General features: G+C 46.8%; 2 protein-coding genes across 4 annotated transcripts; both read right to left on the bottom strand.

The window, feature by feature from the left end:
- Nucleotides 1-574: 574 nt before the first annotated feature.
- Nucleotides 575-12136, bottom strand: LOC119303083 (transcription factor BHLH148-like). Of its 3 annotated transcripts, none has more exons than XM_037580175.1 (5): nucleotides 11950-12132; nucleotides 11725-11840; nucleotides 2428-11112; nucleotides 2047-2331; nucleotides 575-1161 (listed from the first exon to the last, which is right to left on the bottom strand). In XM_037580175.1, exons 3-5 carry the CDS (start codon nucleotides 2842-2844, stop codon nucleotides 1021-1023), a joined length of 843 nt encoding a protein of 280 aa, XP_037436072.1. In that variant the 5' UTR covers nucleotides 2845-11112; nucleotides 11725-11840; nucleotides 11950-12132; the 3' UTR covers nucleotides 575-1020. The 3 variants fall into 3 exon arrangements, with proteins under 3 accessions (XP_037436072.1, XP_037436071.1, XP_037436070.1); XM_037580174.1 differs by having other exon boundaries at nucleotides 2047-2334; nucleotides 11950-12126; XM_037580173.1 differs by having other exon boundaries at nucleotides 2047-11112; nucleotides 11950-12136.
- A 258-nt stretch (nucleotides 12137-12394) lies between these two features.
- LOC119303082 (DNA repair protein XRCC4-like) lies at nucleotides 12395-15761 on the bottom strand. The gene is made up of 4 exons (XM_037580172.1): nucleotides 15371-15761; nucleotides 13738-13866; nucleotides 13306-13428; nucleotides 12395-12983 (listed from the first exon to the last, which is right to left on the bottom strand). Exons 1-4 carry the CDS (start codon nucleotides 15665-15667, stop codon nucleotides 12702-12704), a joined length of 831 nt encoding a protein of 276 aa, XP_037436069.1. The 5' UTR covers nucleotides 15668-15761; the 3' UTR covers nucleotides 12395-12701.
- Nucleotides 15762-17678: the final 1917 nt, after the last annotated feature.

Genomic DNA, 17678 nt, shown 5'->3' with positions numbered 1-17678 from the left:
TCAGGGGAACCGTTTTGTACCTACTCCCGTCAAGTGCGGAGGAGAGAACACCCCACTGCCGCCGACTCCGATTGGCCTTCGCTCGCCAGCGCACTTCAGCGGCGGTGAGGGGAGGGGAGGAAGGAGAGGGGACTGGGCCGGCAGCAGCTAGGGTTAGCTCCCCGTCACTTGCAGGAGCGACATGAGGGTGTGGATAGTTTTTTTCACATTGACATCGTTAATTTTGTCCCAAAAGCCTACTCTCACGACATGATAACATTACTAAAAAGAAAGCTGAAATTAACTAGAGCCTAGTCTTTGGGCATAATGGTACTCAAATTCGGCACCCATTGTGACAGAAATTTTAGACTCGATATGGATGCGCGAGATGACAATGGCCAGGGGTGAAGATTTGTTGTTGAAAACTCTCGCGTTGAGCTCCTTACAATGTTGTCAGATTACAAACACGAGAATAGTTGAGTTCCTTGCAATGTTCCCAGGTTACAAACACGAGAAAGTTTGAATGCAGTTTACAACAACTATAACAAATTTCAGTGAGATTTTAGTGAAAAGGTTGCTCGAAACACAACGATCCTGTTTGGAGAAAAATATATACTCGATTTCGAACATTGGGTGGATGCAAATTTACAGTCTCAGCAACCAAGGCTTGCTGGCCCGTCTTCTTCCAAACGTTTGGTAATCCTTGTCAAGTTGTCATATCCTTTTCTCTTCCTTGCTAGGGCCAAACGTAAGCGCCAGGCCAAACCGTGCGAGTAGATCCTCTTCAATTTTTTTCCAACCCATTTGATTCCAAGTTGACCTCACCACCTACACATCTGAAGAGCTACTTACACCTTCACAGCCCCTAAAAAATCCCACTAGGACTAAACACGAGGGTCGATCGAGAGTACAACCACCAGTACGCAGGCAAGGGCATGTGAAGATCTTCACTTGCTCCATCATCAGAAAAAAAGGAGAGAAAAAAAGAGGAGAAAAAACAATGAACAGATGGGTCTCATGACCCTTGTGGTCAGAAACCGATCAGAACACATTTTGCACGTGTGATGTTTGAGGCCAGGCGCTCCTGCTTCCGGGAAACGGGGCCTCGCTGTCAGGCAGCTGATTCCTCTCTACTTCCTGGAGAGCCTCCTCCACTGCCTTTTCTACCTCGCAAGCCGCAATCTGTGAATATGACACGTGAGGAAAGCAGCGTGGTTAGTTAAGAGTGTACAAGTGGCTTACTATATAGTATAACATCAGACTGATCAATCATGCATTGAACCTTGAGTAAATGTTAAGCTCGACACTGCATTATTCAGATTGGGGATCCGTTGACTTGATTCATTTGCTGATTACTACTTAAAAAGGGCATGATTGTTCGATTCTTGCGAAAAGAATTGACCTAATAGTAGCTGCAGAATTTATTTAGTCTGACAGTAACAGCGGATGCAGATTAATTAGACAAGGATTGGCCCCGCAGATTTTATAACATGGGACCTGGCAAAGGATATGTTCTAATGATGTCTTCAGAAGTCAGAGGGTTTCTAGCACAACTTTTGACACAGATTCCTCGACGATAGTCAAATTTTTTATTTGTCTTACTCAAAATTTTAAGCTGTGCTTTCTCGTGATGTGTATTAGAAAAGACCGAGTTTCAAACTTTTATGAAAAGAGTAAACGGTGGAATGAATTAATATGCCCTTTCAGCAATTTTATGGTATACTTTGATCCTCACATGGCTTAATCCGGATTCTCACAACCAAGATGTTTTGTAGCTTTCGATAAAACCACAGGATTTAAAACATATTGCAGTCATTTCTTGAATCAATTTTACAATCCTCATCGTTATCGTATCGATGATGCAGTCCCTATCCAACAGTGCAATGACGTACTGGTAATGTATATCGTTGATGTAGTAGTGTACTAAAACAACACGGAAATTCCGAAAAAATCTTGCAGGTGACTCAACTGTTGTATCTTTTCCAACTTCTTAAAAGTTTAGTCCGGTTTATTATTGTCAACAAAGCAGGTAGGAGGACTAAGGTAAGAAAAATGAAGCTAGCTCACCGTGGTTTCGACATTCATCTCCGTCGTCAACCGCTGGCCGGACAAGATGGAGTGGATCCCCCTGGTCTTGACGTTCATGCTCTTGAGGCGCGTGAGGGCCCCGATCATGGAGTCGATGGAGGACGAGGGCTCGTCCACCTCGAACTGGACCTTGACGCACTGCTGCTGCGCGTCGTGCCCCAGGATCTTGGCCTTGAGCTCGTCGTTCCTCCTCTGGAGCTGCTCCTTGGCGACCTTGAGCTCGTGGATGTAGACGGCCGCGGACTGCACGATCGAGTTCTTGTCCTGCTGCAATGGCATCACTCGTTCATTCAGCACATGGCATTCGAGCACCAGTGAAATGGAATGTGGGAGGACAGCGGGCGCGGACGGTCGAAGTACCTTGGAACGGGAGGAGACCATGGCGTGGAGGTCGGCGTAGCTCTGGCTGAGCTTCTCGCGGCGCTGGCGCTCGCGCATCATGTGCCGGAACCCGCGGCTGCTCTCGACAGCGCCGGCCGCCTGCTGCTGTTGGTGCTGCGGCCGCTGCTCCTCCTCGGTGGCCGGCCCCATCCTGCCCAGCACGTCCATCATCCTCCGGTGGATGTTGATCCCGTTCCCCGTCCCGCCCCGCGCCGTGCCCGGAAGCTCCAGCCCGACGCCGCGGTACTCCCGGAACGCGCTCTGTCTGGCCACCTCAGGCAGCGGCTCCGAGAGCGACGCAATGAGGTCGGCGAAGGGCAGGTCCGGCGAGCCGGGGACGCCGCAGCCGGCGAAGAAGTGGGCGTCGTCGTGGAAGTAGTAGGAGTCCATCTGCATTTGCGTCGATCTCGCCGGCCCCCTTCGCTGCTCTGCTCTGCGTCGATGAGTTGCTGCTGCTGGGCGCTGTGTGCGTGCTTGGTGAAGGTGAAGTGTTTGTCGGGAAAATGTCCGGACGCGGTTATATAGCCGCGGCGGGAGGGGGATGGGGCCCAAGTGGCGGATTTGGGTCACGTGGTCAAATGGACCCGTACGGTCTGATAGGCGAGGGGAGCTAAAAGGGGCGAGACGGTCAAAGCCGGGGCGAATATATTTTTTCCATTTATTGCGAGCCCGGCCCGGAATGAGCACGAGGTAGTGATGGGCCTACTCGCGGCAACGCGGTACGCGATCGGGGCGATGGCGTCGCACACGTAGGCGGAGTGGGGGCAGCCGGGGGGAGAAGGTTCCACGCGGGAGCCCGACTGACAAGTAGCACTTCTTCACTCGCGGTTGGCAACCGCCGGGACGTCCACTTCGTTCCTTGGCATGCCGATTTATCCAAACTTCTTTTTTACAGCGAGCGTTCGCCTCAACTTCTTTCTTAGTGCAATTTCAACGCGGATCACCAAATGTCGTGTCTGCGGACAGCAGCCGGGACGTCGGACATCCAACCGAGCTACTGAAGTCATCCAACGCGGCTCAACCATTTAAAACAGACCGCGCACAAACACAGATGGAAGTAAAAGCAAAACGATGAAATTTAAACAAAGTTCGGTATATTGCAACCAAACGGGCGAAATTTAAACAAATTCAACCTAAATTTAAATTAATTCCAGCTAAAACTAGGTGAGGATCCATCCGGTGAGGTCGCCGATACCTTTGTCACCATCTGCAACTTTGTTCGAGCCGTCGTCGTTGTCGTCTGAAATGAAGCATGTGGTCCCCGATTTGAGCTGCATGAGCGAGGTTACTCCTCCTTCTCATACGGGATCAACACATAGTCATGTTGGATATCCCACATAATGGAGTGTGTTTTGGGATTCCAATCCGGATACTCATCGCGGGTAGGATCTGCATGTGCGGCCTCTAGCGCATTACGACGATCCTCCTTCGCTTGCTCCTCATCAAACGTCGGTACCTTCTCCCTCGACGGTGGCACCCGGATCCAGAGTGCACGCCGGCGACCACTTCTCGGCGCCAGACTTCTTGGCCGTCGTGATGGCTGGAGGTGTGGTGTTGTGCAGCGGCCAGGGGATGAGGATTGTGCGGATAGGGTTTGCGGAGGAGGAGCCCGTCTGGCTGTAAAGCGGGAGTAGGCTTCTCGGTCATCATGCCACCATGAATGCGATTAGGCAAGAGGCTGGTCCGCCGGAGTGAATGCGGTCAAGCCGAAGCGGACGCGGCAGGAGAAGATTATGGGTGGGCCCAGGGCTAAGGATTCCAATGTGGTAGACATTCAAACTTCCCAAACCACCCCCAATTCGTGAGATTTCAAATGTCCGGACCGGTCTAGACAAATTTGGTGACCACAGTTGGAGGATCAAAAGTGTCTGAACCTTTCAATTATAGGACATTTGCGATCGATTTCATGATCCGCATTGGAGTTGCCTGTAGCCCCACACTCGGAGTGGTGTACCATCTATGTGGTCTTAACTTTGAGTAAAATGCTAGTGGACACACAACCTAGGACTTAATAGATGTATAAGCGTAATAATGTATTCATATATCCAAAAAAATATGATTAAATGATATTTCTAAATGGAAAGAATGCTACTATTTGTTTTCTGTTTTTGGCCAGGCTAGGCTCAGGCGGATACTTATAATTCAATGGATTGGATTGATTCAGATTGGAAGAATGCACAAGCCTAGATTGGATTGATTCAGATACTTATAATTCAATGTATATTTTAGTTCATTCTGGAAACGATTTTAGCAAAATTCCAAGTTAAAAGCAGCTATTATGTTGTATGCAATGGTTAAGCATCCTTGAGGACAGTTTATTTATGATAAATACAAAACATATGCTAGAAAGGAAATGTGCCGAAAACAATATTATTCTCATATGACAACTAGTCATCTGACACATTAATATTATATCCTATATATATACCCAGGCCAAAGGCATCTAGAATTAAAGATTTCTCCCAGATGGGAAACCAAAGAGAGGAAAATTTCAATGGCGAGTAGATTGAGTTGAACAGGAGAAGCGTTGCCAGTGTGAACCAGAAGCAGAGCCACGTAGCCAACGACCGGGAAGCATGCTGTCCACGGTAAAACGCTTGAACGGCAAACGACGAGTAGAGACTTCTTTTCAGGCAAACGAGTACGGACCTGGCCTGGAGACCGTAGTCTTCTAGCGACACTTGGGCACGCTTTCGCTGAAGTTTCGGTTGCTCGGCGAGCTGCTGGTGCCAGTGTCAGCAGGTGTGTTGAATATAGCAACGTGTTATTTTAGTCCATGTTGTGGTAGCACTATTGGGATCTCTCGTTTGATTAGCATATCCATCGCTTTGTGGCATGCGTGCGTCGATGGCGACGGTGCCGTTCTCTGTTCAAGGGTCCAACGATGGTCGTGGCGAGGTCGTGGTCGAATTCATGGAATCATGTGTAGTCCACCTTCCACGTGTTTCCTGTGTTTGCCTCCGCCTGTTCATATTGAAAAGGTTCTTGATGGGCTTCCAATGATTTGCTACTCCAGTTGTCTCAGTATTCTACTCGCCACTTGAAGGGCTTCCAATGATTTTCTACTCCTGTTGTCTCTGTATTCTACTGGCCACTCAAAGCAAATGAGCCTGTAGAACATGTACAACCGGAACCCCGCTCTCGGCCGGATAACCCGGTCAAAAGGCATCCAAACGGATCCCTCAAAGCTAGCCCAAACTTCGGGTTACTCGGCACTCCTCAAGTCCAGTCCATATGTGGGGCGGACATGCGACGCACGACACCTCCAACAGGTTGAACCTACCTCGAATCTACTCAAAGTCGACCAAGTCCTCCAAATCAACCGCACTGTTCCCATGTATGTCCTTCATTTTTCTGGTCCCCCCCCCCTTCCCACACACACACACACATTGCTCCATGTCTATGTCGCCGTCCACGTTCATTGTCCGATCTCGACACCGAGAACCCCGTCTCCCACCACCGCCATAGACGATGGTTCAGCAAAGTCTGTGCTGGTCCCTACCGTAGTCACTTGCAATGCACAGAACATCACCCGGAGGGAGTCGCATGCCCGGTAGCGCGTCCAGTAAGCTGTGAAGAAGGAAGCTGCGGGGAAGAGCCTGCGGACATGAACTTGGGCGCATCTGGTCTGGCGACCACTTTTGTGTCGTCCCACCTACCCGCAAGAGGGAACAAGTCGTCGGGTGTTCCCGTCTCCGTTTCAACATCCGAATGGGGTCATCCTCGATGGCTGGATGCTAGAGGACGCCACCATAGACATGGCGTACAACTCGCCCCAACTCCAAAGGCAGCGGATAACGTCGGCGTTGGGCATGCCCACGTGTTGTTGAATGAAGTAGCTGGCCAAGACATGGTACAATTTTGACCCATATGCCATTGTATGGCTTGGTTCGTTTGTTGCACATACAATTGGATCAATTTAGGGATGGTAGTTTAATTGTGATGCATATTTTTTTATGAACATGATAAATGATGGTCAAGAACTAAGGCATAATGGTATGGGTGATACCAATTCCCCTATGTTTGATGTTGGGCAAACATCGCACACTAAAAAAAGAAGGTAGCAAAGGCAAGAGGTCCGACATTCACAAGCCATGAAGATGTGTTGTGTGAATCTTGGTTGGCCACAAGCATGGATCCAATTTGTACAACCAAAACAAGGGCAAGCCATTCAGGTTGTCCCATTGTTGGTTGAAATTGAATGGAAAACCGAAGTGGTAACTTGTCGTTACAGAGCTCAAAAAACCCCACCAAGAAGTTGAAGAAGAACAATGGCTCAAGCTCATAACAATCTGTTGGATTGGATGACGACGACAAGCAAAGTGGAGAGGTGGAGGGATGAACAACCAACTGTGCCAAAGAGGAATTGGCAAGTGAGGGGAAATGAGTGGGAGAAGGAGAGGGCCGTGCATGATGGTGCGGCAAGAAAATGTTTATGGCATGGACAAGCATTTTTTCGCCAAGGAGGAGAAGGAGAAGTACAACCTCTTCTTGGATGTTCAAAGGGAGATGGTGTTGTTCGACCGAGAAAGGGCGAAAGAGAAGTTGAGCATTGAGAGAGAGAGAAGATAGACTTGGAAGCAAGAGAACTATGCTAAATGAGAGTTTGAAAAGGAGAAGACAATACAAACAATTGAGATCGGCAAAAAGAGGTTGAAGTCTGCGAGCGATGCAGAGGATTCAAGGATCATGTTGCAGGACGCTACCCTCTTGGAGGAGGGAAGCAAGAAGTTGCTACACATGAAGAAGAAGGAGACCGGCGCGCAAAGAGTATGCATTCTTGTATCGCCTATCTATGAGTTCTTAACTTTTATTTTGGCACGTGTTGAATTGTGGTTTATGTTGCTTTATTGAATTGTTGAATTCGTGATGAAGTGATGCTATATGATGGACGTGCATGGCTTTTCCTGAATACGAGGGTTTGCATATGAGGGGTATGGTTGTCCGGGAGGACAAATGAGGGGCCAGCCGGAGCTGTCCGCGGACGCGCCCTCAAACATTTAGGGGGTCGAATTTACCCAATCCAATTGTAGATGCTCTTAGAGCCACGAAACTTCCCATGTAGCAAAATACTTTTGTTTATATGGAGCTATTATGTTAATGAATCACAAAACTAACATTTAACTAGGGATTAGAAGAACCCTAATACACACCAAGTCACCGCCAAGTCAAGACTTGTATTGCTTTATCAAATGAGTTAGAAGTTGTATGCATTTTTTAAAAGGAGGGTTTTTATTAGCTCAAAGGTCGGGTTAAAACGATAACAAAACAAATGAGTCCAACACCCATTCTGTACAAAATAAAGATCTATACACACATGCACAATTGCACACACGACGATGTCAATAATCTCCGGTGTGGAATAGGTCGAATCATTGATTTATATGTCCCTCCCGAGTTTGTGTATCTGTGTATGTTCTTTGTCCCTCTTGAGTTTGTGTATCCGTGTGTGTTCTTGGCCATGCTGAGATACCACACGTTCCGCTATGGGTACTCTCACCAATCTCGGTTATCTTGGAGCATGCCCAACCATGGCGTCCTTGGTCCCTCGCACACCAGCCTCATACCTCAATAGGGGGCAAGCATGCCCAACCATGACATTCTTGTTTGCCCAATGAGGAACATTCCATCTTACCACATGGCAGCCATTCAATCAGTGTGGATTGTTGAATATGCTCATATGCCCCTTGTTAGGATGTGATTTCTCTTGGATGTTGTCCTTGCCATAGTCCATGTGTCATCTTGTGGGTCTTGTAGATGCACAACTGTGATCCCAAACCCTTCAATCTATGCCCTAAATTTTCACTTTGAGGATATAGGTGCAAGGGGTGATAAAGGGTTATCTCAAACCAAATAGCACTGCCCCATCTTTGGTCAGTGTCGATCATTAATGTGAGCCTCTTGATTAAGGCAGATCCCCTACTTATAGGTGCTTTCTTTCCTCCAACATTACATCAAGAACATACACCGTTTAAAATGAGATATATCACTCATATATGCATTTGAATTGGCATTGTGGTTTTCTTTGTGAGATTTGTCTGCTGCAACCTTGTCTTGTATCCCATAGTATCAAATTGGGTATGTGGACGATAGGCAAAAGAATATGAGGGTCCAATAAGCAAAAGAATATGAGGTGAGGGTCACTGACCGTAAGACCGAATGTGTATCAAAGTATAAGTAAAAGGCATATCAAAGAAAATTAGAATAACCTAATTCACGATGTAGTCAACAAAACACCATCACGCACAATATTATGGATGATGATCGAGTCAAGTAAGGAAATTTAATGGATAAATTAAGTGGTGAGGTAGTGCGTGATACACGATGTTCTTGTCAAACAAGGGATAACTTTCATCTTGAAGAGAGCAAGCTAAAAGTGATATATGCATCCTTGCACCCTCCTTCACTATCATCCAAATACACTGAGAGACACCATTAAATCTCATATACTAGCATGCAGTGATCAACCGCCATCGTTCGGTCTTTTCTTCGACTCATGCGATTTTCACCTTCATTCTTGTCTATTTCTGCCACTTATACTTTGGATTACGTTGCTTGCATAGAGGAGCCAGCTAGGTCATGGGGATAGGGTGGGACCATCTTTTAGGTTAAAGTTGCAACAGTAGCATGATGATTGCGGTAGGGAGAGGATGGTGGCCCCAAGTGAAGTCACTTCAAATTTATCTGGTCTCCAACTTTGTCTTTTGCATCTCAACATTCCTCTGAGCATCTATTGAAAAGGTTGTAGTCTTGTAGAAGTCCAAATATCACAAGTTGTACCTCATCAATTAAGAGCTGCATGAGTCGACCGCCCCAACAGGTGACAACATAAATTAGCCGAACTCATTGTGGCCCGGATATTGAACCACGGTTTTCATTGCCAGATCATTCGTATGGAACATCAAAAGCACGATAGTTATGAAATAGGCGAACCACTAACCAAAACAAACCCGGCGTCACCATCACCGCTGCTACCATGAATTTAGACTGGAGTTCTTGATAACATTTCACCAAATCAGGAGTCCACACACAGAAGACAAACACCATGAATTCTTCAGCCTTGGCCACAATGGCCACACTAGGATGGCAAAGGATCAAAGATGTCAATTAGAGGGGGTTTGAAGCTACTACATTTTTTTGTCTTTTCTTAGTTGATTTTAGGGAGCTAGGAAAAGGATAAGCAAAGTGGGCATAGAGACGAAGATGAAACCCAAAGTTCACGTCCTCGGAGACTCCGTATGAGAGGTGGAGACCAAACAAGGCATCATGCGATACCAAGTCTCATCTTCTTCTCCCTAAGCTCGTCCAACAAAGCCTGAGCTCAACCAATTAGGGTAAGTCTTGATGGTGACTTCCAACCTTCACAAACTTTGGGGCAATCCACAACTTAGAAGCTCACGAGTGACACCAATCTCCTAGGAATATCCAGCCTCCAAGAGTAACAAGATCAAGGGAGGCTTGGAAATTTGCTCAGATGCTAAATCTTTTGGTCAAAGGAGGGGGAAGGCAGGATCTGAACTTGGTTTAACTTACCTCCCAACCCCCTCCCAAATCTCTCTCCCAATCCTAGAAAATGGCTCAAATGGCGCCAAGGGATAGTGGAGAATAGCAATGGGTCCTAGATCTGAAGTTTTGCTTGCAGGGGTAGTCAACTCCGTGGGGGAGAAAGGTATATATATAGCTAAGTAAAAAAAAACTAGTCGTTTATTACGAGAATCACACATACGGACGATTCGGGCTATTAGCCTTAGACAGCCCACAAACCCCTATTACTAGGGATTCAAGCTAGTAAATACATTCAAAGTGCTCCAGTGAAACATGTTGCCGGACAGCCTGGGATAATAACCAAGCTACTTTGGGGCAGAGGCTGGATAGAGAGTTGGATGGTCGGACGGGGACTTCACACCAACCCAACCCTATCTCAACATGCCATGCCACGGACACTCCAGGTAATCACCCCGGATAGTACGACCTATAAACCGAGTGGCTTCAAGCAGAGGCAGTACACTCTCCTGAACCGTCCAGCTCCTTGGACCGATCCTAGTCATTCTGGTGTACGTCTAGACTGCCAGGACTATCATTAGAAACACACTATCATTCCACACAATTCTGTGTGAAAAATCTTTTCAAATCTGTCCGACATAAAAAAAACTATAAATACAGTGATCTAAAACAGCAAACGATAGCAACGGCGCCTGCTATCACAGATAATCACATTTTTTTGTGTTTTCTGTGCAAAGTCACAAACATTTTCCCATGAAATTTTGCAGATTCCTAGTGTATTACTCCCTCAGTAAGGAAATGTAAGAGCGTTTAGATCACTAAAATAGTGATCTAAACACTCTTATATTTCTTTACGGAGGGAGTACAAAATTTACATATTAGAATGTTTCATGGATTTTCTGAAACCATAAACACTCTTTGATTCTTATTTTGAAGAAAAGGCTCACTAAAGATTGCGAGGTAGAAGCAATATCCAGTCAGATGGCATATCTCAGGAGGAGAGTCACAAAGCACACATGAAGTAGAAGTTCTTAGAGTTTGAAGTACCTGAGCAAGACATATTAACCGATTCCAGCTCCAAGGAAACAGGCTGAAGTTGTGAGCTCCCTCAGCGAAGTTCCTTCCGAGCGATTCTACTCACACCCATTTCAGATTTCACCTCTGCCAATTTTTCAGAGGCATAATTAGATACAAAGATACACATAAGAATGAAAAGATTTTGCTTGTAAATGGAATGGTAGATCAAAACAGGCAAATAAATTCAACGGATTTCCACTACGCACACAGGCAAAAATTGATATATGGTGTTTTTTCTCTCAGCTGGTATGTTTGGAGGGATGGCTTTCAGTGCAAACAACACTAAAAGGAAAATCGAAGAAAACTATTTCGAAGGAAGATCAGATCACTGCGGCGTTGAACTGCCAATTTGGAGATGTAGAACCGGTGAAAAGGCAGAAAAACACTGCACCCTCGTAGCAAAACATAAGCCCTTAATCTTCCTTGGGAAATCAAAGGATATTAATGCGAGTAAACGATTCAAAGCTCTAGACTTCCTAATGATTTTTCAAGCTGCGTTTAGACCGTCCCAAAAATTTGATGAAGATGGGAGACCCGAGAGTGCATTCCAGCCAAGAGAATCAAAGAGAGGCCGTCCGGATGGAAGCAAACAGGGCCGGAAACGAGTCAACCCACCGAAAGAATCCCAAGGAAGGAGAACAGAAATCTAATGAACAAGCACGTGGTGATGACTGACGACGAAAACAAAGCTCTCACCAAGTATATCATCTGATCCAAGCCAGCTGACGGATCGAGAAGGATGTCCTGCTCCGCTCGCCGCCCCCAAGCCGCTGAAAGAATCCCCGGTCCCAGTCCGGCAAGCGATCGAGCACCTGAAGAGCGCAACCAACCAAGAAACGCGATGAAGAAGACGCAGCAGAGAAAATCACCCCAAGAAGAAAAACCACAATCCCGACATCAAAGAGAAGATGCAATCCTAACCTGCTTTCCTCTTTTGCTTCCCGATCCATTGCCTGCTCCGCCATGCTTCTTCCTTCCTTCCTTCCCCGAATGGAATGGCGGGAGGGGGGGAGGAGGAGGCGGTCAACAGCAGGGAGTGTCTTCCCGCGTGGAATTCACATGTTTATTCGGTCCATGGCAAAGAGGCAAGAGGGGAAAGAGTCTGAACTCTGGGCAGGGAAGCTTTGACTCCAGGAAACGGAGACTCGACCCACTGATTGATTGCCATGCCCACCCAGATGCACGAAAAACACGCGGCCAAAGACTGTTCTACGCCTCGTAATTTTCCTTTAATTTTCCAAGCGTGAAACAGACGGGCCGAAAGCGAAAGCGCCACTACCGTCAGACATGTGGAGTTCAGGCGTCGCGCAATGAGAAACACATGCCTGCTCTGACTTTCCACGGGTCTTCAGGCAAAGGCACAACCTCAGGAATGAAAATGGTAGTATTACGTGTGCCAAAACACATGTGGAGAAATGCATCTGTTCCCCTTTAACTACGAGCTAGTGGCACTAAAACAACTATACAACTGCCGCCGCCATCCGATCATCATCCTCACAAATAATTAAATTCGGCGCCCATCATCCTCTAAGCAAAGCACAAAACACGTGAAGATCATTTGCCGAAGGTGCTGCTACATGACTAGGACACTCGAGGAAATGAAATTAAACGACACGGGGGTCACTCGGGCCCGTCCGGCGGCTAGAGTAGCTTTTTTGCTTCGTCCGGGTCACTCACTTCCGCGTCCTCTTGCGCCCCCTCCGGCCCCTGGAGGTGGCGGCGGCGGCGGACTTCTCGGGGGAGCTGTAGGGGTCGCCGCCGCTGCCCGTCTCCGAGGGCTCGTCGTTGACGCTGTGATCTTTGTCGCTCCCTTCCTCGATAGGCTCTGTCCTGTCGGTGGAGTGGCCCGCCTCCTCCTCCTCCTCCTTTGTAGCCTTGTCGGCGGATTCGAGCGCCGCGATTCTGTCCTTGAGCTGTCTCAGCTTGGCCTTCTTCGAGTTCAGAACGGCCACGAACTGAAAGCAACGGCACAACAGTGAGTTCCACTGAGCAGCGCATAACAAGACCAAAACACAAGCCTTCAGGAGATTTATAATTAATTCAGAACGGAATGGGAATAAGGCTGGAGTTTAAAAGTCAATACAGTAGAAAGCAGATAACTCTGATTAATTGATGATTAGGAAAACGTGGCGCTCAACGACCTGTGATGGTAGACTAGTAGTCTTCCTGTAGAAGCAACAGGGATATGTAGACTGATGCGAATTCCGTACCAAATTGCATACCAAAACATGGCTAGCGACAGGCGCACATGGAACAGGTCGATGTACGGAACTGTACCTTTGTAAAGGAGGCTTGCTCAAACTCAGCCTTCTCGGTGTTAAATCTTTCACTCTGTTGCAAGCAATTCTCAGCTTCTTGTTTGACCTTCTCAAATGATTGTGTCTTCCTGACAACCTCTTCCTGAATAAACAAAACTACATCTTTGTAAAATTTAGGTAACAAAGTTCAGACATATCCTGACAAACAATTAATCCCACAATCATGATTATATATGTATGACTCTTCAATATATTCATATGCAGTTATGGATGCAAGTATGGGCAGTTGAGCGACCCAACGACCCATCTAGTTATTTGCTATTTGCATAAAGTGAATGAACTGCATGTAAACGGGTCATCGGTCAGCCCACTTACACCCCAACATACATTGCCAAGTACTCAGAATACCACAGAACTATAAATGCAAGAAGTACAGAGCAAAGGGACGTACACTCAAGCGTATATTTGCATCCATAAGAAAATCCAAGACCTCAGCAATAGTCTGTTGCGGGTGGGGTGCCGGCTGCAGTTTCCAACGCCATTCCAGCTTGGTACCTTGTTTTTCGAATGTCCATGACAACTAAATGGTAGACAAAGGCCACATGTCAGAAAATAAAAGAGGAAAAAAGATAATTAAGGACATCTGGATGTCCTTCCATAAGCTATAAAGCACGAAGAACCCCCTTTCAACATAAGTAATGATTGTATAAACCACTCTCTGACTCAAACATTTTAATCTTCGACATTGCCCATATTTCAGGATGACAGTAAGCCAGTACCTCAATAAAAGTTCAATTTGCGCATACCATGTGAGTAAATTGAAAATAATAGCAGTACCTCAAAGGCTCAAACAGATTGCTAAGACATCAAGACAACGATAAATAAACTATGTGCATCACTCTTAAATGCAGTGATGAGTACACACTACCTAGGCATTTTTTTAGATTAATATGTTTGTGAACCCCCTTTCAACATAAGTAATGATTGTATAAACCACTATCCGTTTCAAACATATTAATCTTCGACATTGCCCATATTTCAGGATGGCAGTAAGCCAGCACCTCAATAACAGTTCGATTTGCGAATACCATGTGAGTAAATTGAAAATAACAGTACCTCAAAGACTCAAACAGATTATTAAGGCATCAAGACAACGATAAATGAAGAATGTGCGTCAATCTTAAAGGGAGTGATAAGCAGACACTACAAATGCGTTTTTAGATTAACTTTTCTTTATTAATGAACAAGTCATTGTTTATATGCTAAGTTTAGAAAGGACTGACACATCATTGAAATGTATAAATAGTTAGTACAATATATATGGTTAAACACTTGTATTGGCAAATGACTTGCAGCTAATACCAAATCGGCATTTTTCTCAAATTTTAACCCATCTATATCTACAACCGCCCTTTCCATGAAACCAAGCAAGTGTAGTTTAACTTTGCAACTGCTTCGCAAACTAGGAAGACCCAAGTCCAAAAACTTGAATGGAAGTCAGTACTCAGGTGGTGTGGGGGAGAGATAAGCCTTTTCTTGATGGGTAGTACATTGGCAACAGCAACATCAGAAATTGCTCCCCAAATTGGGTGCAAAAGAAGCACATCACCATCACCACTATCACTATGAAACCCATGATATGTCAATATTAATTACTTTTTGGGTCAATAAACACTGGCTAATATGATACTCCCTCTGTCCCAAAATAAAATTGTACTCCCTCTGTCCCATAATGTAGGACGTTTTTTGACACTACACTAGACTAAAAAAAACATCTTACATTATGGAACGGAGGGAGTACTAAAGTTGAGACACTTATTTTGGGACGGAGGGAGTACATTACTCCTGGGTGAGCAATATTTTTACATCTTACATGGGAAATACTACTCGGTAATAATTGACAAAATTAGTGAAATAAGCGGTGAAGAAAAGTGACACTTCACATATATCAAACAACATGAAGTCAGCTATACGAATTCCAACTTGCTCTTGAATTAGGAACCTATTCGGATTAACCCTACATTTTTCATGTATCCATCCATATAGCAACGGAGATAGGAGAAGGGGGCAAGAGCCGAACGCACCCTGCGGCCGGCACCAGCCTCGTGGAAGGAGTAGGTGGAGGAGGGCTGGTGGAAGGCGAGGTAGCGCTCGGCGAGGGCGAGGTACTCGGAGACGGGCTGGTCCCACTGCTCGGCCCGGAGGCGCACCTCGGCGTCGGAGGCGTCGGCGACCCAGGCGCCGGCGCCGTCGGTGACGGCGAGGGAGAAGCGGGTGGGGAGCCACGTGGCCTTCACGAATATGCCGCCGCCGCCCGGCGCCTTGGGGTCCTCGACCGCCACCGAGAGCTTCGCGCAGCTGTGCCTCGGCGCCGCCGCCATGGTCGCCGAGCGAGAGGAAATCGACGGCTGAGTCAACGCACGACGGGCAGAGGAAGGGCTGACTGTGGGCTAGGCTGGTCTGGCCTGTGCCCTCTGGGCTGCTTCTCTCAAATTTAGGGCTTGATGCATGTGCACCGGCAACACTTTATGTTGAAAGCCCAAGAAAACAAGCCCACCAGCGAAAACATCACAGAGGTGTGTACTACTGTGTGTGTGTGGTTCGAGCGCATGCATCAAGCCCAAGAGAAAAATGTTCCAGTCTTCAAGATTTGTTCACAGATTCAAAAAATGTTCACGTGATTTTGAATCTTGTGTTTGTACATGTAAACATTATTTCAGGATAAATAAAGCTTCGCGTGATTGTCTCAAAAAAATGTTCACGTTTATCATGGTTTATCACAAATTCGATAAATGTTCATGAATTTTACATACATGCATGATTTAAAAAAAACATGGTTTCAAAACCCGTTTATGAATTCCAAAATTGTTCGTGATTCAAGAAATGTTTGTGAATTCCATAAAAGATCGTGTGCCTCGAATTATTCTACCAAAATGGGAGGAGGTGTGACGTGGTTCTGTCAGAGTCGGAGGAGGTGCTCGGTTTCTTTCCTTCTCTCTCTCAACGAATGTTTCTCTCAGACTAGAGTATACTAGTCGAAGGCACGTGCTCTGCACGTGTGCATTCTTAATTACATTTTTTCACACAAACATGAGAATTTTAAATATAAATGGAACACTTTTTATATGTAGTTTTAGCTTCGCTACCTCATGTCAGAGTTACAATGTTCATGGAAACAAGATTTAATTTTCTTATATTTGCAAAACATGTATAAAGTAATTTTGGTTAACACTTACTTGACAAACTTGTTGTTAATATTCTTAAAACAGTAAATCACATCATGGGGTCAATTTGTTTTCAAGAAGTAATCATCTACATGCATTCTACATCACTTGGACATAGATGGAATTAATGCTTTCTATACCATTTGTATCGATATTTTTTGCAAAAAAGATGGATATGTATAAGTCCATATATACTCCCTCCATATAAAATCTAAACGCCCTTCTATTTCTTTACGAAGGGAGTACAATACATGTATATGCATTGTAGCATCATAAAATTCATGCAAAAACGTGAGAATAGCCGTTCCGCTCGACCTTCTTTTTTTTGACCTTTTTTTATTTGAGTGGTAATCGCTTTATTTTTATTTATTTTTGAGAAACTGAGGGGTAATCGCTCGACCTTCTACGTCCTGCCTTTATGGTTTTGGGCTGACAATCAGCTATACACATACGGGCCTTGAAGCTTGCCACTGGGCCAACTGTAAGCAGACTGCTCAAGAAATGAAAACGTCAACACCAGGTCTCTGCCTCTGGCTGTCGACGAGAGTTCTCCCAAAATAGAACACAATCGAGCGGTGCGCCACGGCGCCGGTCGCTTCTCCTGTATCTGCCCCCCGGGCCTGCCGAATGTCGACCAAAGGTCATGCCACGCCGACTCGGCTGTGGAGCAGAGCGGATTGCCACGCCGCCGCCGGTGCACCGCACGACCGGGCCATCCGGCAATTGCGCTCGCCTCGTCCAGTCGTCATCAGCAGGCACGGCAGCGCCCGAATCCGGCAGCCAAGGTCGCACACAGCACACGCTGGCAGGCGGCACACTCCATGCCTCCACGACTCCGTCGCTCTGACGCACTGGCGCAAGATCTCCTCCGCTCGGTCCCCTCTCCCTCCCTACTCCCCCTCACCGCCGCTGGAGGGCGTGGCCGGGCGAAGCCCGGTCTGCGCAGGCGGCGGCGGGGCCTCCTTCGTCCCCTCGCGCGGGTGGTCAGGCGCGGGCCAGATCCGCCGGGCCTGGGCGCCGGACTGATTGACGGGTGCGGCGGCACGGCGTGCTGCGGAGTGGTCGAGCTCCTGGCGGCGGTGCGGCGGGAGTCATGGTGGTGGTCCTCGCCTCTTGGCGCGCGGGGCTGCTCCGGGGCGGCGGCGCGGGCATGTCCTGTAGGCGCGGC

The sequence above is a fragment of the Triticum dicoccoides genome, chromosome 5A (assembly GCF_002162155.2).
Source record: "Triticum dicoccoides isolate Atlit2015 ecotype Zavitan chromosome 5A, WEW_v2.0, whole genome shotgun sequence".
Classification (NCBI taxonomy): domain Eukaryota; kingdom Viridiplantae; phylum Streptophyta; class Magnoliopsida; order Poales; family Poaceae; genus Triticum; species Triticum dicoccoides.
This window is presented reverse-complemented; position numbering and strand designations above follow the sequence as displayed.

Bases quoted from the DNA above. Each gene is read 5' to 3' on its own strand.
- LOC119303083 (XM_037580173.1), bottom strand. From the start codon at position 2,844: ATGCAGATGGACTCCTACTACTTCCACGACGACGCCCACTTCTTCGCC. The intron at 1,162-2,046 runs GTGAGCTAGCTT...TCATATTCACAG, and splicing joins AGATGAATGTCGAAACCACG to ATTGCGGCTTGCGAGGTAGA.
- LOC119303082 (XM_037580172.1), bottom strand. From the start codon at position 15,667: ATGGCGGCGGCGCCGAGGCACAGCTGCGCGAAGCTCTCGGTGGCGGTC. The intron at 13,867-15,370 runs GTGCGTTCGGCT...TCTACCATTTAG, and splicing joins AGGCTGGTGCCGGCCGCAGG to TTGTCATGGACATTCGAAAA. The intron at 13,429-13,737 runs GTACGTCCCTTT...TTGTTTATTCAG, and splicing joins ATGCAAATATACGCTTGAGT to GAAGAGGTTGTCAGGAAGAC.